This window comes from Schistocerca gregaria, chromosome 3, assembly GCF_023897955.1.
Source record: "Schistocerca gregaria isolate iqSchGreg1 chromosome 3, iqSchGreg1.2, whole genome shotgun sequence".
NCBI lineage: Eukaryota > Metazoa > Arthropoda > Insecta > Orthoptera > Acrididae > Schistocerca > Schistocerca gregaria.
Genome location: NC_064922.1, coordinates 285,476,060 through 285,501,655, shown reverse-complemented (window position 1 = coordinate 285,501,655; position 25,596 = coordinate 285,476,060). Strand labels below are relative to the sequence as shown.

The window sequence follows — 25,596 nt, the reverse complement described above, 5'->3', positions numbered from 1 at the left end:
GGGATGACCTACTGTAATTATTTATAATTGAAACCAATCAGTCTTTAAAGGTAATTGCACACATATCCATGGCACTTAGCTTTTAGTCATTTTAATAATGACTGTGTTCAAAAAATCTTTACATAATGCAACTTACCTATAGATAGTTTTTCTTTTGGTTCTGCGAGATATTTGTCCTTGTGTAAATATTATCAAAAGAGATTTATTGTAAGTTTCACAAATGATTTACCATTCTGTTTGAGAAGCTACGTTGTTTCTTTCTTGTAGAATTTTATTTCAGAGTTGGTCTGCCATATGAATGTATGCATTTCAGTGGTTGTGAATTCTTTGACGAGGTGCGGTATGTAATAGTTCTCTAACACTGTTCAACATTTGTTGTTCCCAATCAGACAATAGATGAGTGATGTCAATAATATAAGAGAGAGAATAACTTTCACTAAAATTTTAATCAGACATTACTATTCTGTTCAAATGCTAAGATAACATTAAAAGTCTGAAGTTATGGTTCTCTGGAAACTAGGGTAGTGCTGCTGGTGGTGACAATTGCAGCAAATGAGAATAATGAGGACGAGGAAGGGGAGAGGAGGAGGAGGAGGAGGAGGAGGAGGAGGAGGAGGAGGCGGCAGCGTTTTACGAAGGCATACCATACCACTGCATGTAAACAAGGTTTAGAATGGATAGAATATACATGTTTCACCAATATATGTACAGTGTAGTGCAAATAAATATCATCTCCAGATCTCATAGTATAGTGTGGAATAGAATGCAATTCTTGCTGCCATCCCAGAAAAGGTCAAAATGCACACAATGCTAATTTTGAGGTATTTTTAAGCACATAATTAAGTTATATTGTTACAATGCCAGATTCGTTACTTGTTCAAGTGATTTGGTTTCTTCTTGTTCATGTTGAGATTAAAACTTGCAAATGCTTTTCAATGTTTCTTTTTATCAGAAGTTCATAACTTACACTCAGTGTCACTGTCATAATGTCAATCACACCATATTTTATGCTTGTAAATAATCCCAATGGTGAGATCACTGTGTTATGAGTAAATTGTATCTTATACAATTCCTGTAGAAACAAAACACTTGTCTGATGTATTGAAACTGAGTTTTAAATGGATGTTAGCATGCTTTATAAGCATGTAATACACATTACATTTGACTATCAAAGTTCAAAAATAGCTGTTTGTAATTGACAGTGAGCAGACAAAGAACTTCTAAAATACGGCAGTTTTTTTAATACTTTAATGTCAAATTTCTTCAGGTTACATATGAAACTTTTTATACTCCAATAACACTTATCATTTTGAATGCTTCGATGTAATAATTATAGCATAAATGTAAATCTATTATTTCTTTCATACATTAATCTGATATCTCAATAACAAAAATCTGAATAATAGAATTCCTTACTTGACTGAATTCTTTACGTGTTCTGTCAAGTCAACACTCATGGTATCTTCACACCAAAAGATTTAAAAAGATAACAATGATGGCAGAGGTAAAATTAAAAACTTTTTGTGACGCAGACAATATGAGGGAAGATGTAATCATAGAACAGATTTTTTTTAAAAAAAGAATCTGCTCCAAAGACAAATATTTTGAACTTTGCACAAGTGTGCAAAATATGTTAGGTGTAATTAACATTTATAGTTTTCTAAAATTTTCTGCCATCAAACAATAACAACAAATTACTTTTAATATTCAGTCATACTGCTCATTAACTTTTCTCTATATTTAGAGCAAGTTATTTAAATACAACACTCATGCACGCATTTGCACAGATCTGAATTTTTGTATATATATATAAATGGATCATGTACACAAATGTATGTCAGTATTTTTCCTTATTAACTACAAAGCTTATGTACAAAGGCATGATTTATAAAATGATATACAAGACTGATTATCTGCACCGAAGTAATAAAAAGTGACTATGCTAGAACACACAGAATGTCTATAAAAATGGTATGGATAATAATAAGGTACCTTAGCAGGAATAAAATGTCTTTGTACACAGAATATATCCTTCTTGGTCCTTTCAGCTTGTACACTGTTAAAAAGGGCACTGTCCACTGTTATGAAGATAAGATTGACAATCTTGATAAGAAAATGTATAAAAATTCTAATGGTTCACTATTTCTGGGTTGAACAGTTAAAGAATTTTTTTTTCCTTCCAATACAGCGTAGGAACAACTGAACCTACAAAGCTTCTGTGACATTAGATTACAGCAGTGAAACAATTCAGTCCAAATAACGTATTGTAAAACTAGTCTACAGTCGCTCAGTGACGAAAGTCTTAACTTGTGTGCGGAATGGTTCCCTCCGCACAGCGTAAGACAGAAGTATCCCCAAAGCTACCAACACCATAGCCAGAGCATTCATGATTATCCCTTCCTCAGGCATCTCCGAATACTTAGAGCTGAAAGCACACAGAGAAACAAACATAAATTTGTGCACATGCCACACCATGCAGGAACCCTGTGAGACAACACAAGCATAAACATGGTTCAACAACAGCAAGTTTGTAATGGGTGTTTTGCATTTGTGCCAACATATCACATGTTTCCTCAGAAGGACAGAAAACAAACTTCAGTCTCTTGTGAGTAAAACATAATAAATGACATTATGATTTAGACTGATACAAATTAAGGTCATGTCTGACTATATTGGTCTTTCACACCTGTATAGTGCTGCCGAAGCAGCATAACCCAAAATGAACAAAAATGTGACAGGTACTGAAGAATTGCCCCAGAGCCTCTAAAAATAAATAAATCAGGTGTATTAGGGAGGTATAATAAAACCTTCAAATTATGAAATACTTTCATTTTATGTTTTTAAATTTTGGGAACAAGAAAATTACAGAAACTGAGAAAAAACAAAAAATCTCTTTTGCAAATGGCAGTATTATGTAACTTTGACTGTCACCTGTAAGTTGTCTTTTTTGGTACTGTTCTATTTGCCTGATGTTTATTGTGTTTGCTGACCGATGAAACCAGTACTATGCTAGGCATAGATCACTGCAAGAGTAATACAGCTACTCAGTGGTTCATTCACAGACACTTGGTAATAACCGAGATATACTTGTTCTATGTTAATTACATGCAAACATTTTTCAGTATGAAAACAGGCTGATTAGTTATGTTTGACTTCGAGCTATAGTGTCCTGTTCTTTACTAAAACACAATTTCATTGTGAAAAAATGCAGGTGTCTTGAATCCATAGCCAGCAGATACTGTAATGGCATCTATTAATGCTCTCTGAATTAAAGATTTTTCATTTCTTTGGTATTCTTGGAGAATGACACAAAACGTACTGAATGATATGCATGTGAATTTCTGGCAGAATTAGAAGTTTGTCTCTCACTAAACATAGCAACTTTTTGAGAAAATATTCATCACTAAGCACTAGTAGACAGAAAATAAAATGTTTTTCTGGCAAATACTTCAAATGACAAGTAACAGCCAACTTTCCAGAACTTGCATAGCTCTGTCGAATTCTTATCTTGTCAGTAACTGTTACCGGCCTAAGGTAATTTTCTAAGCTGATCATTAATACTTAGTTTAACTATCACCGCGCAAGATAAAACTATTTTTTCTTGATATGAAAGTCATATATAGCGTTCTGCAAATGCTGATAGAGACTAACTCTAGCAAATGAATGGTTTACCTGAACTCTTGCATCTGATACATTTAATATTGTGTTGCTTAAAAAGAGGAAAAAACAAGGGTGCATAAGACAACAGTATTAAATTATAATTATAAACAGGAAAGACAGACAAACATGAAACTGTTACTTTAAAAAACTGGATACAGTTTTCACCATTATGGAATGAAGAAAGATGAATTAATGATGTTAGGGGTCCACTGTGACTGAAAAGCGACAGGTTATTGTTAAAAGGCTGTGTGACAGACTAATACCAAACACATCCAGTGCAGTGTACCATCACCTTGAGAGTGCCATCTGCTGTGCAGTGAAGTTAGTAAGCTGATTTAGGGCTGATACATACCATAAAGTAAGAGAAATCTGAGTATTTCCACAAGAGAGTAATCAGAATCAGAGAACAGGCAAGAAGTGTAACAAAAATGTTTTTATTTGAGCATTGCTCAATACAATCACTTAATCAAAAGTGTTCTTATGAATGAAAATATGAAATCTCAATTTATATTCCTTGTAAATAGTTTTCTGAATATCACATGAGAAGCTTATGAGAAGTGTTAAGATCTTCATAGATCTCCATCTGATGTAATCAGAATACGACCACGGTAACGGAAGTCATCCCTCATGACGATGTAGCCAACAACAACTGCGCTGACTGAAAGCACTATGGCAAGTGCGTTCACTATGACAGCCTCCTCAGGCAAATTCTGGTAATTGGTGCTGCAAATTGATAATTGATATGTGCATAAATGTAATGTATATATGCTAATGACAGTTAAAGTAACATAAGAATAAAAGTGTCCAGTATTGGAATTATTAGAGGAAAAAATGCAGGTTTGGAAAATCATTAAGAATAAAAGAAAGTTGACAGAAACTGAAATGTCAGGGAAATAAATTATAAATAACAACCATTAAAACTCACCAGTAATTTCAGAACATCAATCATTCTTTCTAATGACCAATGTAATAGCTTTTGTTCTCTTTATTGTAATTTATGCAAAGTTGGTAACACTGTCTACTGTGGCTATGATGCAAGTCACAAGTAAATAGTATGTATTATAATAGTTATGGGAACTAAATTAACTAGTGATACCTGAGAAGGTTACAGAATAAAAGAAACAGAATTAAATATGATAATTTGAACTTCAGGAAATAATATATTTCTACCTCCACAGCCAAAGTGAAAGTGAAAAAGCAGGAACAGAAAATATTTAGATAGGTGGCAAAGGTTAGAGTAGTAATATGGGTTAGAAAACTAGTCAACTGATACATATGGCCACTGTAGACAAAGTATAAGAATAGAAAGTTGATTATGATGAATAATTTGAAGACTAGAAGCAATCTGTAGAGTGCAATTAATGTGTCAGACAGTAAGTGGACCTACTGTTCCAGATCAGGATAAAGGATTGAAGGAAGATTGAAAAAGACAGCAGACACTAAAATCTCAACACAGGAACAAAAATGAGGAAAAATTGTCAGTAAATAACAAATAACTAAAAAGGTGATTTACCCTGATTATAAGAGATATAACTGCACAAGAAGAGAAAGCTACTTTGGAAAGGAATTATTAAATAAACTAGTGGCAAAGGAGGCCTTTTCAGAAGGAAATCAAAATAATATGGATTAGGTTAAGACCAAATATTGGGAATAAATTGAGGACATTAATTGATTTAAATTTTATGAAATGTAATGAATAGAATCATTAATGAAGAAATGCACAGACTTTAAATTATACCCACTATTGGGTAGCAAATTCCTATTAATTTCAGAACTATTCTTGTATGTATCATTTCCCACTATTTTTAATAATAACACACCAGTGAACATTTTTTCTTTTTTTAACTTTTAGCTTTTTATACATAACATATGACGAAGTTTTATATCTGGTCATTGTAGTGTAAATAAAGTATAGCAGCAGCAATTTATTATTATTTTTGCTCCATGTAAAACTATTGTTAACATATCCACATAACGGAACTTAATAGCAATTTATAATTTCTGCTTCTATCTACCATTTTGTTATTTTAAGAGAGCTGCTTCTAAAAATGTGGGTGCAAAATTGTAGGCATCACATCAGTAATGTCCCTCACATTTCATTCCTTTTCTGTGATACATCTATGCAGACAAAGTCTACTTTTAAGCAACAATCTATTGCTTAACCAGTTGACTGGACAGATTGTATGTGTTCATTTGGAATAAGGACTTTAATAGTAGCTGTATGCCACTCTACGTTACTAAAGGCACATGGGAAGTTTGGAAAGATTATTTGTTTATGACATGGATGTGAATGTTTGTTCTAAACATGGAGCTAAGAATGTGCTTCTGTGACACTCTCAGGTAATTTTTAAGAAGATTTTGAAGATTTCACATTTGATAATTATATGACACCGATAATTAATGATGCTTTTAAGATGCAAACTACTTGTCAAATAGATGGCAGACAGCTGAAATATCAATTATATGACACCAATAATTCATGATGCTTTTAAGATGCAAACTATTTGTCAAATAGATGGCAGACAGCTGAAATATCTACTTTTCAAATAGAATCATATCACATTGCACAAAAATGCAGTATGAAGCTATTAAGAAAGCTTCAAGACTTGTCTAAAAAGTAGAAAGATAATTTTCTAAATTTAACTTCACAGCTTGTGAACATTATCCTATTCTGACATTAATTTAATTTTGTGTTCCATGTGTGTCTATTTTAAAACATTGGTAATAATTTATTTGGACGGTAGCAAATAGAAAGTAAAGACAAATTAGTCCCTATCCTGTAGATGAAATACACTTTCACACTCTGGAATACATACCTAAGCTTAAAGAAGGCCTTCTCTGTGAGACCTGTAAGGCATGTCGCTACAGCCAGCATGAAAGTTGTTATGCCAAAGGATGCGTGTATGGGTACTAGAGAAGCTCGGAATGCTGCTGTTGCACCTTCACAGCACAGCAAGATCAGGAAGCTGAAGAAGCCTACAACAAACTGGAACAAGCAGTAATATTAATTATCTGTTCTATGGATCACTAAAATTAACTATTCTTTCTACAAATTGTACGAACTACACTAGAAGTAAATAAGCATTTAAACTTGATATGTAGGTATTAAAGCTTAGTGTAAAGTATAGGTTATTCACACTTTATGCAGATTCAGTTTATCTCAAATTTTCGTCAACACAGTCACCCTTAATTTTGTATGTATATTAATTAAATATTGCTTTCATTTTTAACAAATTTTTTTCCACCAACAGCCCTGACTCAGCACACACATGCTTGTGACTTGCATGTGTACAACAGGAAACCATTCGGTCTAATCTGAAAGTAGATACACAAAGAAAGTATTTTCAACAGAGGAGACAACAGTGATTAGTTATCTATAATAAAACTTATTATGTACCTAGACGGCACATATATCAGATTTTTTTGCAGATTAAAACTGTTGCCAGATGATGACTTTAGCTTGAGAACTTGGCCTTTCATGGGCAAGTACTCTACCAACTGAGCTATCCAAGCATGACCCATCCTCACAGCTTTACATCCATCAGTACCTCATCTTCTATATTCCAGACTTAACTGTAGTTCTGCTACAGAAACTTGCAGGACCAGCACTCCTGGAAGAAAGGATATTCCAGAGATGTGGCTCAGCCAGAGCCTGCAAGTGGAGATTCACTGTGGAAACAATCCTCCCACACTGTGGCTAAGCTGTGTCTCCACAATGTACTTTCTTCCAGAAGTGCCTGTCCTGTAAGTTTTGCAGCAAAACTTCTATGAAGTGTTGATGGTAGGAGATGAGGTATTGTAGGAAGTAAAGCTGTAAGGACAGGTAACTAGTCATGTTCAGATATTTAATTTGGTAGAGCACTTGCCCACTAAAGGCATAGGCGTTGGGTTTGAGTACCAGTCTGACATACAGTTTTAATTTGCCTAGAAGGTTCATATTAATACATACTCCACTGCAGACTAAAAATTCATTCATTGTGTATTTTTAGTCTACATAAATAACAAATAATTTTGCAAATCTGACTATTTTTGATTTACAATTTGTAGAGCAACCTACAATAAATATTTCAGTTACATCCCTGCCAAAAGGAATCTAAAAGTCTGCAGTTTCTACATTAAAGAGTCAACAGAATTCACCTTGCTCTTACAGTAGTGTGAAATTTCTGTTACAATAAAACACCATTTCTAATTTTGTAAATTAATATTTCTATTTAGATTCAGAAGTATACATCATTCAGTATGTCAATAACCCAAATGACAGCATTTAGTTTAATTATTTGCATGTTTCATAGGTCAGTATTTGACCTCTCACTGTGATATGGAAGACACCAGTTTCACAATTATAGTACATCTTCTTAATAGAAAATATGACTACATGCTCGCCAGATACGGTACATGATTTCTTAAGCCTTTCCCATCAAATTATTCTACTCACTGTGTTCTCCCCAACTCTATAGCACAATAATGGAAATTTGTCAGAAACTGTCTGACATTGGAGCCATTCCGGAAAAAAATAATGTGAGATGTAGCCCAATAGTGGACACAAGTTTTCAATGTGATAGGGTCTGCAGCTGTGATAAATTGTTTGAAAGATTTCTTGAAGCCTTTAGCTGCCATTCTCTTTATTTCCTGTATCATTGTACAATTTTGGCCTTAGACCATTTTCAAGTATCTAAAATGGAAGTATCGTACATTGGCTACATTAGTGACACTTGTGATTTGATGTAGGAACAAGTCATATCTGAATATACACTCGGCGTGCATTATAACTTTATGTACGATTTTTTACTAGCAGATTATGTCATATATGACTTTGCTCCTATGAAATCATGTTATGCTCATAAAATGCAACCATAATGCAGTTTTTACTCGGCTCTTGTAGTTCTCAGTACTGTTTCATTACAACACTGTGATAAAAGTGGTATATAAGACATTTGTACCAACTGTTCAAAAATGACGTGGTCCTACAACAACAGAACAAATATTTACAAGTCATTTTAAAGGAATTACATACAGTCATATTTACATCAATGATTTACGATAATTAAATGTAAGTAGGAACAAAAGTATATGCAGGGTAAGTAGCAAAATTCTGTAAAATAATTATAATCTTCCTAGCATTAAGTATGTTATATAAAAGAGCTTTGCAACAACTGCTCAAAAGTAAATTGCTCCTAAAATAGCATGAACACCACTAATTATTTTATGAGTAGAACACAATGTCATAAGAGCAACGACGTATATGACATAATCTGCTACTAAAAAATCGTCCATATAGTAAGTTATAATGTGCTAATGTATTCCTAGTTTATCTTCAGGTACGACTTGTTACTACATCAAAATCACAAGTGTCAATAATGTATCCAATGTATCATACTTCTGTTTTACATACCTGAAAAAGGCCTAAGGCCAAAATTGTACAATCTTACAGGAAATAAAGAGAATGGCAGCTGAAAGTTTCAAGAAATCATTCAAAAAATATTAATTTATATTGTGTTCCATATTCGTATAGTAATTTATAGTTAATTCTGTTTAATTTCTCTCTCCTACTCTCAAACACGTGCACACAGACCCAAGACAACACACAACTAAACATTCAGAAATATTTCAATGGAGGAGTGATTTCAGTTTGTGTTTGAAGTTACTTACATTCCTTACATTAGTGTGTACATGGTCAAAGATTTTTAAGGATGAGTACCTCACTCGGTTGAGATCAAGGGTGTTACACGAATGAAAATTATAGTGCAGGACAAGTTCACAGCTATGAAATTGAGAAAAGCTGGTGTTGCTGGGAAGAATGCAGATGACACAGCTGTGAAGCAATTTCTGAAGTCACACACACTGCGTTCAGTGGCATGCTCAGCAGCTGGATGGTCCTGCTGTCTCTTGGCCACTATTTGGTGATGGTCATTCATATGGACAGATGCCGAACAAGGATACTGCATAGTTTGGGGGTGGGTGGTGGGGAGGGATTGGATGGGGAGGGGGGGGGGGTGGAGTGTAGCTGTGGATGAGGTGGGTAAGGTAGTGAGGAGGATATATCTCAGTTCAGGTAATGGTGAGAGGTAGTCAGAATCTTGGCGGAGAATGTGGTCAGCTGCTCAAGTCCTGGATCACAATGAGTCATGAGGGGGTGCTCCCTTTTGGTCAGACAATGAGTATCTGAGGCATGTGGAGATAAAGAACAGGAGACTTGTTTCTGGATAAAGTGGGAAGGCAATTTCAGCAGCTGAAAGTCTCAGTGAAATCCTAGGCACATATGGAGAGGGACTGCTCCTCATTACAGATGGCATGACCACAGGCGGCTAAGCCATATGGAAGGGACTTCTTGATATGGAATGGGTGGCAGCTGTCAAAGTGGAGGTATTGTGGTGGTTAGTAAGTTTCATAAGGGTGGAGGTACCGATGTAGCCATCCTTCACATGGAGACTGACAGCAGGGAACGTGGCTTGGTGGGCTGAGGAGGACCAAGGATTTCAATCTTTGTGAGGATGATATGTCAAATTCTTATTCCAGTATTATATCTCCACTTTATCTTTATCTATTCCATCTTCCCTTTCAGTAATACTGTCTCCAAATGTGTCTCAGGGGGAGGGCCTCAGACGCGGCCAACCGATTCAGCTCAAATTTGGCAGGTCGCTTGTGTAGAACCTAAAACGAAGGAATCTAGGATATTTTGGGTCAACACCCCCGCAATTTTGAGAAAATCACCCCTAAAGGTTACGACGAGCAATCGACTCAAAATTGGTAGGATCAATAGATAATTGCAAATAGAGCATTTTTCATCATCAGGTATAGTGTCCGAAAATGCATACTTTTTCAGAAATCGAGGTAAGAAACTTTTACAGCTACTGCTTCTGTACCCACATGGTAAACGCTTTTCGCCGACAGCACCAATAGCACAACGGCCATGGTAATTGGCTGGGACTCTGAGAACCTTGCGGATGTTGTTCTTTTCGTTCGTATTTTGCCATATCTCAATTGATGGGGATAGGAGGCTTAATAAGGTCAGTATTACTATCATTCCTTAATGATTTACTTACCTTATTAACCCTCTTATCCCTATCAATTGAGGTATGGAAAAATACAAACAACATCCGCTACGTTTCTTTGAGATTCGAACCCGGGTTTCCCGATTCCCAGCCAATTACCTTGGCCATTGTGCTGTCGGCGAAAGGCGTTTATCATGTGAGTAGAGAAGCAGCAGTTGTAAAAGTATCTATCCTTGATTTCTGGAAAATTTTGCGTTTGCGGACCCCATACCTGATGATGAAAAATTCTCTAATTACAATTATCTATCGATCCCTCCAATTTTGAGTCGATTGCTCGTCATAACCTTTATGGGTGATTTTCTCAAAACTGCGGGGGTGTTGACCCAAAATATCTTAGAGTCCTTTGTTTTAGGTTGTACCCAAGTGACCTGCCAAATTTGAGCTGAATCGGTTGGCCGTGTCTGAGGCCTCCCCGTTGGCAGCCTACCCTTCTTTACTTAATACTGGCTTGTCATCTGAGCTGAAACTTGCATGTATATGAATATTACACAACACTTCACACACATCTTTCATAATTCAGTGTAAAGATTCCCTAATAACTTCATTACTATAAATTACTTTATATTGTTTATCAGATGTTTTACCTATGACCATTCACATAACTGTGTATTTATAATTGCTGCTGATAAAATTTTATGTATCCAGTACAAAATGACAGAAGGTAGAATACAAATAAATGTTTAGCTAGAACATCATACTCATCTGAGAATTTGAGACAGCACTAGCTCAGCTGGAGAGGACTGGGGAAGAAAGTAACCACATGATTTTTAAAAGACTCCTTTATTACTTACCTGATGTGATTATAAGCAATTCACAGACAGCCTAAATCAGAATGGGAAGCTGGTAGGTTGCACCCATTGCTTATGAAGAGGAGTCCATTGTTTTGTGTCACTGTGCTGCCTCATGCAGCACAATGGGGTACAATAAATATACACTATTACATCCATGATTTACTTAAAAAAGACACAAATACCTTTAGTGAAAAGCAAGTCAAAATGACTCCCTTTTAAAATTTTGTGCAACTGATAGAAATAAAATTAAAAACTTAGGCTTGTTTGACAAGCACTTCAAATACGCATAATTAATATGATAAACTCTAGAACTGTACCAACATGACTTGTATACAGAAACATAAATGGCAATATTTATTCATGAGTTTTACATGTGACACTTTATACCTAAAACTGATTAATTTTAGTAATTCATTTATTATAGATTCAGAGCTATAACTATTATAGAAAAATCACTAACTCATGAAATATCAGTTTTGTATAAAACTCTCACTTAAAATTCTCACTGAATTCTTGCTTACTATTGTAATAATGTAATTGGGTTGTTATTCCAGCTTATATATTCTCAGAACTCAAAAGTTTCAGAACTTTATAATGGAAATTGAGTTGCAATGCACAAAAGCGTGAACACCTGAGATCATTGTAAAACACATTACTTCTTATTCCAAAACATTGGAAAACATTGCTACAGAATCCAAAATTATTTTTGAAATTTATGAACAATTTCAACTTTGATCTCTCTGCAGGATCTCAGACAGTGGTGTCATGCAGATGGTGAGACATTTCTACGATTTGGTTTGTTTCTATCCTCAGGTGATCCTAATGACTGCTGTTCATAGGCATAGCTTCTTCCTCCCCCACCCACCCACCCACCCACCCACCCATCCATCCATCCATGTTTCTATGTGTCTATCCATAATGTTCCATAGATCCAACTGAGAAGGAAAACCTTCATGGGTGTGGAACAAGTCAATATACACATTAATGTAATACAACAATTTAATCTGCTTTACTGTATTAACAACATACTATCAATATATTGCTTTCACACTAATGTCATTTAAATTTCATCAGGTAAATTGGTAAGAAAGTTACTACCGTCAAAAAGGGTGCTGCCTCCATGGTTTTACTAAATAACTGCTCGTCATCTGCTATTAGTAGCTTAATATTTACTCAGTTACAATGGAACTTTTCAAACAAGACAGTTTTTACATCTAAAAATACTGGAGTTTTATAACAAACACTTATACTTGCTGTGTAGTTAATAGCACTTTCTAAACACTGAACCAAGATATTCAAATAATTTGTAGAAACAGTAGGTAGTGATGTACAGCTCCAGTTTTCTTTTGAATTTATAAGGATTCCCAATTTCTTGCTTTATGATAGATGGGAGCTTGTTTAATGTCTTACTAACAGAGCAATTAAGACTATTCAGGGGCCTAGTCAAGGACGCGAGATGCTGGAGGAAGTGAGTAACTGGGATACGAACCACATTCCTCAGTCATTAAGCTGCCACCACCAGGATCGGGAAATTGCTAATTTAGAGGTGGCTAACCTACATGGTGTCATCTTAATTTTTCAATTGATATGACATAAGTGGTTCTTCTAATATACTGACATTTTATTTTGAGTGGAATTCAAACTTGAGTCACAAGCTTTAATAGTTAATCTGTAATCAGAATTGCCTGAAGTTGTCAACAAATTAACTTGCCAAAATACCACTATGTTTAGACAACACTATCACACTGAATACCTGAGAAGAGTTCAAACTTATCATACACCAGGAAAATCTGAAATCACATATCTCTCTATTACTTTCTGCATAAGAAACACATCTCAACTGTATCAGTTCTGTAGTAGTGAAAGATTTAGCTAGAATTACAACTAGTTATCATCTCCATAACTCGTCAGGTTTTAATGAAACCAATTTGTGCAGTTGATGGCAATGTAGAAATGCAATACACAACAAATGATCACAGTATCAAAATAAGATAGGCTGCATTATCTGATGAGTGTTTACTGCAGAGCTGTTAGCAAGCCGGTCTTTGTCAATACCGAAATGCTGTGATTGCTGAGGTAATGGAGGCTGTTTGCATTACGTTTTTCAAACCTTTATCCACCCATTGACATGATAAGCATATACACAGTTGTTACTTATCAATAAAGCGATTCGCTTGGAAAAGTAAAAAATTCTATATTAAGTACCTACAACAATTCTTTGATAAGAAGTAAGTTCTGATGCACTCTGCAGTATGTATTGACTGTACGTATCAGCGTCAGTCTTTCCCTTTTCCCTCAACATGTTTTTAAAATTAGTTCACATATGTGCTAGCGCCAGTTCATTGATAAAGTTAAAAGGAGCTACTAAAATGGTGTTTACAAGTATAATTACCTGCAGTGCAAACAGGCCCATGGTAACCAGCCCCATCCAGCTGTGCAGGGAGTAGAAGTTTGCTATTGGTGGATCTGCAAGGTTGTGTGAATCAAGTACTGCTATAAATCCAACCACAATGCATGGTATGGCAAGAGCATGGAAGATTGTGTGGAACAGCTTCACGTATATGCGACGGCAGCATCGACAGATTCGATACAGTAACAGGGCTGGAAAAAAAAAAAAAAAAAAAAAAAAAAAAAAATAAGTTGTTAGTTTTTCTGTGCAAGAAATTTATATCAGAAACTTTTACTCTAATTTGCTTTTGAAAAAATGAAATTTATCAATTATTTTGTTAACTTCACAGAATGACAATATATCACATGTTACTCTCGCCCCAATGTTTTCCTGTAAATCATATGGCGTTACCAAGTGAGTACAGCTACATTTTTTAGATCTATCATTGGACACAGAGCTCCTTCACAATTTGTTTGTGCAAACATAAAATATGAATATGACATCAGACAGAAAACAACTGTGTGCCTGAATCGGCCCACAAACATTAAGACTACTGAAAGAGGTGAAGACACTGTTAATGTACAATGATTTCACTATTCCAAGCAGAATTATTAATGTTAAAAATATTTAATATCTATCTACGTGTGTCACGTCTGAAATAATCTGTATCTGTAAGATACTACTAATGAGGCCACATATGCCATCACAGTAAACAAAAAATTGTTTCTCTTTCTTTTTGTAACTGGAAACAGTCTTAATTTTTCAGACAGCACGCTGATTCTTGAAATGAATAGGATCCTTTTCACAGCCTGGCAAGCACAGACAGTATCAGAAGCCACATGGCACTTGTGCATAGCCACAAAAAAAGAATAAGGAATAGAAGAAAGAACCAGCAGGGTCAACCCTTCTATCACAAGTCAGGGTGTGCATTACAGCATTCAATAAGATTTTAAAATTATATAGGATTGGCATTCTAAATAAAACTGTGTCTGTGGAGTCTTACATCAGGTCTGTGTTCTTACAAAGCACCATGACAAAAAGGTAGCTTTTTCAGTACCTACAAATTTCCAATTTAATCATTATTCACAGTCACTGGTTGGTTGGTTCTCACTTCTCAAGCAGCTGCAGGAACAAAACAGTAAGCAGCTTTTAAGCCCATAGCTTTTGGTGAATAAAGACAACAGTGGACTTCATGTTAAGAATGTTACATTACTATCTGACTACATATACAAGAACTGTAAATACATTCCGTACATTATGAGTTTTATCTAGAGAAGAAGTATCCCTCACCACCATCAACTTGGCAGTCATTTACTGGAAATGAATGCACAAGTGAGGAAAGATATAGGTCATGAGTAACATCTACTACCATATTCCACCTAATCAAAAGTACATAGACATTTATTAACGACACAGATATGGGGTATGTCAAACCTTGCCTTTATGATGGATTGAACATTAATGGCAGTACTTTCAGTAAGATGTCAATGTCCATGGAGGAATGGTAGCCCTTCTTTCCTCCAGAACCACATCCAGATACGGTAGTGATGTAGGACACTGGTGTCTGGAGCGAAGCTGACATAACACATCAAAAGATATTGTTTGGGATCAGATCGGGACTCTGAGCAGGCCAGCCCATATTAGGAATGCTGCTGTCCACAAACCACTGAGTCAGAGATGCTGCTTTATGACAGGGAGTACTGTCATATTGCTAGAGTCATACTCTCTGAACTATTCCTCTACTGTACACAGTAACAATACTGTAAAATATGTTTATATCCTTCTACATTTATCTTCTTCTCAAGTGCAGTAAGGAATCACACACTGAACATAATAAACACCCTTATACTGTAACATTTACACCTCTATATTTCACTGTTGGCACAACACATGATAGCAGGTAATGTTATCCAGGCAGTTGCCAAACCCAAATTCCTCCAGTGGATTGCCACAGGATATAGATGCTTACCCTCACTCATCAATCCAAATCACTTGTCTCCTATCACCCTTTGTCCAGTAATACTGCTCGTCAAATGTACTTCGGCATTAACTGCAGATACTATGAGGTTCATTCAAATGAAACCTGGTCAGAGCATCTACCTTTGTCTCACACGTATGGTGACACCACATAACTCCGAGTATTGTGGTGCCATATATTGGTAGAGAGACTGGTGCTATGCAACATCAAATGGTGTGCATGCATCAGTGTGGTTTCACGCCGAAGAGAAGGTGGTCACACAAACATGAAGGCGAGAAAGCAGGAACAACAAGGAATGATTCAATTTTTGGTGGTAGACAGAGCTGTAGGCTGTGAAATGTGTTGACAGATGAACGCTGTGTACAATGAGTACAGTCTGAGTAGTTCACGTGTTGTGGAATGGCACAAACGATTCCTTGAGGGCAGTGAGTCACTGGAACACTATGCTCGTCCTGGACAGGCTCATCGTGTCATTATACTGGAAATGTTTGCAGAATTGAATGCTTTAGTCTTGGACAACTACAGAATAATCATGTACAAGATCCATTGGTTACTGGGTATTAACGTGAGCACCGCCCACACCGCAGTGCATTGAGAAATCTGTGCACAGTGGGTTCCCCACCAACTGATCAACGAACAGCGCAATACTCGAATGGTGCTGTCTTTTAGCTGCAACGTTATCACAAGGATGAATACTGCTTTCTGTCACATATTGTCACAACTGACAAAACATAGTGTCACCATTTTGAACTCGAAAATAAGTGTCAGAGTAAGTAGTGGAATCATGTGACTTCACCACCTCCAAAGAAATCAAAGGCCGTGCACAGCAATTCTGGTAAGGTCACGGTGTCCTTTTTTGACCACAAGGGTTCCTTGTTTGTCGAGTTCCTGGAACGGGGACATCAATTCCCAACGGACTTTGAAGTGTGTGACAGGTTCCAGGCATAGATCCGACAGCAGTCTACTGGCTTCTTCAAGGATGGAATCGACAGCTAGTGTCACAATGGGATAAATGTTCCAACAGTTCTGGCGACTGTTTTTGAGTATGTGTACTGTGTATAACTACATTTCTGAGCCCGCATCTTATGGTCGTGCGGTAGCGTTCTCGCTTCCCACGCTCGGGTTCGATTCCTGGCATGGTCAGGGATTTTCTCTGCCTCGTGATGGCTGGGTGTTGTATGATGTCCTTTTGTTAGTTAGGTTTAAGTAGTTCTAAGTTCTAGGGGACTGATGACCATAGATGTTAAGTCCCATAGTGCTCAGAGCCATTTGAACCCTTTTTTTACAGTTCTGAGTTAGTAAAATCGTTACCATTACTTTACACTAGCAACTGGATTTCATTTGAATGCCCCTCATATACTTTTTTCATCACTGGTCACATATTTAATTTATGTGGCATTTGAGGGGCAATATAGTGAAAAAAATCCTTTGTGCATTTTCATAAAGTTGTAGTGAATTTCATATGTTTTTCAAATATTTATTATTTGTAATTATATTTTCAAGAATGTGGGCAAGCTTGGCAAGCGCAAGTCAAACCTTGTTAAATAATGATGCGAATGACTTTATTCACAATCAGTAATATAGTCAGTGACAATGTGCCAGACCACAAAAGTAATTTACAATTATTCGTCGGGTGTGCTCTTGAGAGAACACGTTGGCGCCGGCCGTTGTGGCCGAGCGGTTCTAGGCACTTCAGTCCAGAACCACGCTGCCGCTATGGTCGCAGGTTCAAATCCTGCATCGGGCATGGATGTGTGTGCTGTCATTAGGTTAGTTAAGTTTCTAAGTCTAGGGGACTGGTGCCATCAGATGTTGAGTCCGATAGTGCTCAAAGCCAATTGCAAAATTTGAACCACAACCACGTTGCAGGATGGTATTTGTCATACAGACATAATAAGCATAAATTGAAACTTCATGCAAATACATGTTCTTTTTCTCATTATATCAACTATCCAATGTCATATAAATGAAATAATATGACCAGTGGTGGAAAAAAAAATTGATAACGAAGTTTGTGAGGGAGTCGAACCGTCACCACGTACACATTAGTCTTACAAAGCTCGAATGCTAATCACTTGACCACCATGAACTCTCAAGTCCAGTATCTAAACATAGATACGTAAGCCACTTAATAGATGCGTAAAACTTCTCTTGTGATTTTGTCATAATTGCCGGTATATTGCACCTTACTACTGGCACTTGCGTTGTTTTAAAGGCCTACTAAGGTTGAAGTAAATTCGTGATCCCAATGTTGTTGTCTCCCCCTGTAAGTTGCGGCAACACTGCGGCGTTGCCAGAGAGACCGATACGAAATCACGTTACGTGATTGGTTGTGTGAGACGCGCGAAGCAGCCGCGCCAACTCCACTTGAACGGTCACGTTTCGTAATTTCCAAGAATGATTGCCTATTGAAGTTGCGGTGGCCAAACGATATATATCGAACGTGCGATCGTAAATCGATCATGCGACTCTGGTGACGGGCGTTGTGATCAGTTATTTGTGATCGTCATTTTTGTGTGTTTCCCATCGTTCCCTTAGTTGCTCTAAATTACATATCTCCGCGAATTATTTGTGAATTGCTAGGGAATCGCAGACGAATAGAATGTCTGGTGTTCTTCACGTTTCTTCGACAGATTCTCTCACATGGAAAAATCTAATTTCACATTTATCCAGCGTAGAAAATTGTTCCACTTTTTGTCGCAAATATGGAGTGCTACTGGATGAGGAAAGACGGGACTGTGTAGACTGTGGCGGTGCGAAGCGTGTAAAACTTCGCAAGAACAGTTTCGATGCCGGCATACCGTTTACAATTTCATTGTGGACAGTGCGGAAAACGAACGAGTATCAGGAAGCATACCTTGTTCGACTCTTCCAAATTATCCATCCAAACCACCGTAATGGACTTTCACATGATTCCAACACCGACGACAGGTGAGGTAATTCGTCTCCTTTGCAATTAAAAGTATTTTTGTAACGATCTTCTTTTGTCGTTGCTGTAGCGACCACCGTAAACATAACGCCCGCCACCAGAGTCACATGATCGATTTACGATAGCTTGTTCGACATGTATCGCTTGGACCCCGCCACTTCGATAGGCAATTATTCTTGGAAATTACCCATATTTTGCGGTTGGACTGTACGTTGAGATAGAGTGAGTGTGTCGATGACTGTCTGCAGTAGCTTCGGGTCCGCGGCGTACTCACAGAAGCCACTGAAGGTGATGAACCCGGCGACCATGAGCACGGGGTGGAGATTGAACTGGCGAGCGGGCTCCTCGGTCCAGGCGAAGCCCCCGGCGTAGTACAGCGCCCAGAAGAGGGTCAGCGTGAGGGCGCCGAGCAGCAGCAGGCTGGCCAATACCACCACCAGCATGTACTCGAACCAGTTCATGCACGCCCACCCGCTCTCCTCATCGTCGTACTGACGATGCCTGCAACAAAGGAGAAACAGCTCGGTAAGACCAGCCAAAGTTCAATACAGTAAGCTACTCATTATAGATTGTTGCCGTGAAATGCGAGGCAGAAAAGAAGTGAGCATACACTCGTGGGAAAAAAAGAGACACGACGAAGGAATTATCCCAAAGTGACAAATCGGTAAATGTGATGTCCATATACAGACAAACAAATTATTACAATTTTAGAAAAACTGGATTTATTTGCTAGAAAGAACTTGAATTTCAAAGGGCAAATGGAGAAACTTGAGGTAAAGGAAAGAAAAATTTTAAGAAAAATTATTGGGCCAAAATTTCAAGACAATAAGATTATATACATCAAAAATGAAACTCTCTACAAGAAAATTGAAAAACTTTCAGATTCTATGCGAAAAAGGAGAACAAATTTTTATGGTCATCTTCTCAGAATGAATTCCAACAGATTAACTAAACAAATCTTTGACTTCTTCTGTAACCTAAAAACGAAGCCCAACTGGTTTAAAGAAACAGAAAGACCTAGTGGAATTAAAGATTTCAGAAAATTCACTTATTGATCGAACTGATAAATTAATTACTAAAGATGAAAACATAAGGTTCCAAGACAAATCCACACAAAAGTCCAAACCCTTTATCTCGGAAGAAGCGAGGAGAAGAAGATCAGAAAGAATGAAGAAATACTGGGCCCTAAGAAAAGAACAACGCACAAAGAAATGATTGATCCGGCGTACCCCAAAGAGGGTGAAACGAAAGAAGAAGAAGAAAGAACTTCACGAATTGAGTAAGTCAAAGTTTATGAGTTTCTTCTCCAGTGGTTTTGTTGGGGTCGTCCCACCACAGTCCGCGAGAATGTGGTAATTGCTCCTTGGTTGGGACGTTTTCATTCACACCTCGGTTGGATGATTTAGGGTCGGTGTTGCGGGTCTCTGTGGTTCGGAGTCTGTGCAGGCACCGCCCTGGCTACATCTTCTGGTTTTGAGTAACACGAGGAGGGGGCGGCTGGTAATGGAAGTTTTGGGGCTGATCTGTTGTGGCCCTGTAGACCACCAATAACTATTCCGACTATTGCGATTTGGGTACCTTTACACGTGTGACTCCCTCACCGAGTTAAGGAAAATTTTTTTGGGTACTGCGTTTAATGTGAAGGTTTGTGTGCTGGCTTATTCACATTTATCTTGTAACAACTGACAAGTGGAATATAAGTTATTTAACTGGCGAGAGGCAACTATTTTAGCTTTAGTACAAACTAGCTACTTAGTTTTTTTTAAGGAATTCCTCTCTTATAGATATAGCAAGTTTAAAATCTTATTATTGGGAAGTTGTTAACGTCATACCTTGCAATATCCTTTTCATAAAAAAATTTGTCAGCTATTCGAAATTTCTTTGATTTTTTTAAATGCCAGACTTAAAAATTTAGTATTGAGATACCCTATTAAAATAAAAAGATAAACTTAGCAGTGTGTGTTATTTCACCAGCACCTCCTGGCCCCTACTTCCACGATAACGTTTTTGGAATAACATGTGTACTTGAATTGTTGTTTGTGAACCGCCCTAATTGACGATTCAACGTGGTCAAAACCCCAACATGGTTGCAGGACCCTGACACAAAGCTTCACACTTTGTCAATTGCGGAGAGATCCAGCGACCTTGAGGTGCGGTTTGGCAAGCATGAAGACAAGTAGTAGAAACTTTCACCATGCGCGGGTGGAAATTATATTGCTGAACTGTAAGCCAGGATGGCTTTCCACGAAGAGGAAAAAAACAGGCCGTAGAAGGTCATCGATGCACAGCCCGGGTCTGGTCATAGGAACTCAGTTCGAAGCGGGACTCGGGACTCGTCACTGAGGTCGAGTCTACTCCAGTCAATGAGATCCCAGGCCGAGACGTATCTGGAGATTCCCTGGGTAGCAATAGGATACCACCGTGACTGTCGCCCGCCATATGACCTGACAACCAGGAGTGATTGTCTGGGGTGGCATTTCTTTTCATAGCAGCATCCCTTTGGTTTTCATCCGCAGCACATTTACAGCACTGCTGTGCGTCGACGGTATTTTACAGTCCGTTCCGTTGCCCTTCATGGCAAGCCACGTTGAGCTTATATTTCTGCCACATAATGCCCGCCCTCACACAGAGTTTTTACTGCTTGTCTTCGCGTTTGCCAAACCCTACATTGGCCAGCAAGGTGACTGGATCTCTCCCCCATTGAGAAATTCAGAACAATGGAGATTAAGGGCAGGGTTTTCCAGACAGCTCGGCATTTCCACGGTCTAAAGCGCAAATTGGACAGTATTTGGTACGATGCCTCCTATGTGGACATCCAACAACTCTATCAATGAATGCCAAACCATATAACTGCTTGCACAACCTAAGGACCAGAGGTGGGCCAATGTGTTACTAACTTGGTCAATCTATGAAGCAATCTTCAATAAATCATCCAGTTTTTCTGAAATTGTAATGATTTATTTGTCTGTTCATATACATCACATTAGAATAATTTATTCGTGGTGAGTGTTTTTTGTCGACTTAGAGTGTAATTTTAAGCCTGTTGTACACAATCGACTTTCAGGTCAAAATTTGCTACTCGTTGCGGGTGCAGGTAAATCAGCCGCCTACCACGTAGTGGGTAAGTCAGTGAAATTAACCATTAACTGACTGCGCGCAGTGTAGGTTTCAATAATCGTGGAGTTGAAGAATGCATGCACAGGATCAGGGGCTTGTGGGCGTCTCCTAACTCTCGAAGTTAACCTATTGTCGCAGCGTTCACTCATATTATAGTAATGGATTTTGTGCTTTTGTTTCTTCTTAATCTTTATATTTTGTTGCTTACTTTGTTTTCATGATGCATTGCAAAAGCTGCAGGACTAATTTACGTTACTCCTGCTAGCGTTCTCCCACAACGTAAACCAAATATCTCAAAGCAAAAAGGTATTTAGCATTTACAATACCAGGAGGAGGGATGGTCTACGCTCAGCATAAATAAGAAAGTCAACATAATGTCCGAAAAACAACAATGCTTCACTTACCTGGACCTGAACGAAAATGATATGACCTCTCCTTTGACAGACGTGGGTACTAGCTAGCTTCCTTGAATTCTAACTATGACGCATACACACAAGCAGAGGTGCAAGACTAGAAAAAATGACTGAGTCGATAATGCTATTCAGAAAACACACACACACACACACACACACACACACACACACACACACACACACACACAGAGAGAGAGAGAGAGAGAGAGAGAGAGAGAGAGAGAGAGAGAGATTGCCCGTATGTTGTTGCTGGAGTTCCATTCCATGGCAGGACAACGAAACCACCGCGCCACTTAACTGGCATTAGCAGAGCAGTAATGACATAAACCCATTATCTGGAGCTTCTGTAACGAAATGCTACGGACGGCATCTCCCAAGAGAAAGTAATGGCGTGCTTAGCATAACAAGTACCGCATAAATTTCGCCTTCAGGCGCTGGAGCACTTCTCCGCGGACCATCTTCGCGTCGCAAGCAGGTTCCACGCGTTGTCTGGACACTACAGCTCCGGGTTGGTCGTTTCGTTGGCCTCCCCGAGTTCCACCGCCTAAGGTACGCGTCACAGAAGTAAAACTGACAAAAAATAACTTGCGTACGGGAGCGATGAGCTAAACTTCCTTCACACTGTCATTTTCCCTGTGTGACAATGAGTTAGAAGTAGATACTAACGATGCTGCCATGCTTCTGTCAACAATGCCGGAGGAGGATGCAGTGTACTGACTAGTGGTAAGTAGAGTTGGGCAACACTATTCTTTTTCCCGATTTGATTCCTACGATTCAATCTCACATTGCGAATCGATTCCTACGATTCGTTCACGATTCTTCCTAGTCTGTGATGGCACGATTCTTACGGAATGCAAAAAGCTCTACATCTTACTCACAGATGGCAGGACATGTCTGAAATTGTCAATGGGGTTAGAATCGAACTGTGTCATGATAAGATATGCCAGAAGTAGTTTGTTTATGAGTAAACATGCATATGACGTTACAAGTGTGATTCTCGTTTTATACGAGTAATGCCTTAATTGAGGAAAGGTCACGTTTGATTTGATTGCATCTATAGTTTTATTTCAGTATGCCAGGAAAGAGGAGTCGATTTGCGCGAAAGGTGGTGCAAAATTGCTTCCTTTGTTCACACGCATCCTCCACTTGACTGCCGTCTGGCGGTCGTAATCATTCGGCGCGACTCGGCATGATTCGGAAGTTGCCTTCAAAGCATAGCGTACTAAGAATCGATGAATCGTTGGAACTTGGAAACGTCACGACTCGGAAACATTCAATCGTTCTTACGATTATTTTGAACGACGATTCGTACCTATCATGATTCGATTCTTACGATTCTTTATTTAGAGTCGTTCAAATGAACAACTCTTTCACAAATCGCCACAACTCTAGTGGTAAAACATTGGTTTCGTGGATCTACGTGTAATCCTGAGGAGTAGCGTCACCAAAATTCACAAACAGCGAAACAGGTTAAACACAACACGAACAGAATTTAATTACACCACTGTGATAAGACTAAATGCGTGCTCTTGATGCATTTGTGGCTTTTGTAGACATCAGTTATAACTGAAGAAAACAAGCCATACTGGTGAACAAGCAACATGGGAAAATAAGTTGAATATTTTAAAGTAAGGTAAGAACACTGTTTATTTTGTGACAGGTACTTTGATTGAGTAATTGTGATTGACGATTTAAACACAGCCATCCAGATGGTGATAGCGTGATTCTCGAAACGCTTAGCTCTGAATTAACAGTGCTTCTTTTCGTGTTGAATGAAAAAAATAAAAAAAAAACACAAATATAATGAACTTCAGGTATGTGTACAATATGGTTTATCAGAGGCTGGAAAATTAAAATCTGCAGTGGTCTTGTTCGACAGTATACTATTGACCAAAAGTATTTGATCACGAGATGACAGGAGACCAAACAGAGTAAAGGGAGGCGGGAAGTACTGTGTAGTCGGTAGAGAAACAGTAACAGCAGAATGGATCCATCACAGGATGTCACTTGAGTAACAAATCCATCAGACACATTTCAACCTTTGCACAAGGTGCCCAAATCGACTGTTGGTAATGTAACTGAAGAGAAAACGCGAAAGAACAGCCACAACTAAACCACGACCAGGCAAACCTCATGTGCTGATTGACAGAGATAGTCGAGCATTGTGGAGGGCGTCTGTCAAAAATCGCATTAAATCAGCGGCAGGAATCAGTCAAGTTCTAGAAGGCTACCAACAATGCAGCTAGCACAATGACTGTGCGCAGGGAGGTTAAAAAAACATAGGGAGGATCTCCCCATAAGCCCCAGATTTTTGTAGTCAATGGTTAGCGACGCTTTAGGTGCTGTGAAAAGCGGCGCCATTGCGCAGTGGATGACTCGAAGAGAGTGTTTTGGAGTGATGAATCTCCCTGTGGTAATGTGATGGAAGGGTTTGGGTTCGGTGAATGCCTGGAGAACGTTACCGATCACTATGTCGTGCCAACATGAAGTGTGGAGGAGATGGTGTTACAGTATGGAGTGTCTTTCGTGGTGAGGGTGTGATCCCCTGATTGAGCTTAAGAAAACGGTAAATGCGGAAGCATATGAACACATTTTACAGCAATGTACAGTAGAAGAGCAGTTCAGAGGCGATGATTGTATCAGCGGGATAATTAACCCTGTCAAAGCAGCATCTCAGTCCGAGAGTCCCAATGGAGCACCTCTGGCTTGAGTAAGAACGTTGACTTCGCTCCAGACCTCAGCCTCCAACATCACTACACAGTCTAGTTTCGGCTCATGATTGAGAATGGGTTCCCATTCCTACACAGGCATTCCAAAGCATCATTTCAAGTGTCCCCAGCAGAGATCAAGGCGTAATAAACCGAAGGATGGACACTCCTCTTATTAATGTCCGCTAACAGGTGTAATGACACTTTTGATCGGATAGTGTACAGGCCTATACAATGGTGCCCAGAGTGTCCAGATGAATCACAACTTCAGATGGTTACTTCCCGAACGGCCTCTTTGAAGACGGTGGTACTGTGAAAATTTACACACTGCAGTCAATTTCGGTGAGGCTATGGACTATTTCTCACGTTCGGCTAGTCTTGTACTCATTCAGATAATGACGAAGTAGGGTTTCACAAAAGAGCTTGTTCACGGTACGGAGAAATTACAACAGGATTTCTTAATAAACTTTGAAATAAATCATTTGTGATCCATACTTATCATAGTGTATGTTGTCTCTTTACGCCATTACTCGCTACATGTTGTTGTTGTTGTTTTCAG

General features: G+C 38.3%; 1 protein-coding gene across 2 annotated transcripts in view; it reads right to left on the bottom strand.

Annotated features, from left to right (window-relative positions):
- Window positions 1-1,226: 1,226 nt before the first annotated feature.
- The window catches only part of LOC126353759 (transmembrane ascorbate-dependent reductase CYB561), an 898,705-nt gene continuing 874,335 nt past the window's right edge, over window positions 1,227-25,596 (bottom strand). The window contains exons 2-5 of one of the 2 annotated variants that reach the window (XM_050002819.1): window positions 19,074-19,300; window positions 13,896-14,104; window positions 6,477-6,646; window positions 1,227-2,425 (exon numbers count right to left, since the gene is read on the bottom strand). In XM_050002819.1, the coding sequence (XP_049858776.1) occupies window positions 2,278-2,425; window positions 6,477-6,646; window positions 13,896-14,104; window positions 19,074-19,300 (754 nt within the window). In that variant the 3' untranslated portion in view covers window positions 1,227-2,277. Of the gene's footprint in view, window positions 4,384-6,476; window positions 6,647-13,895; window positions 14,105-19,073; window positions 19,301-25,596 lie in introns of both variants that reach the window. The other variant, XM_050002818.1, reaches the window with a different exon arrangement.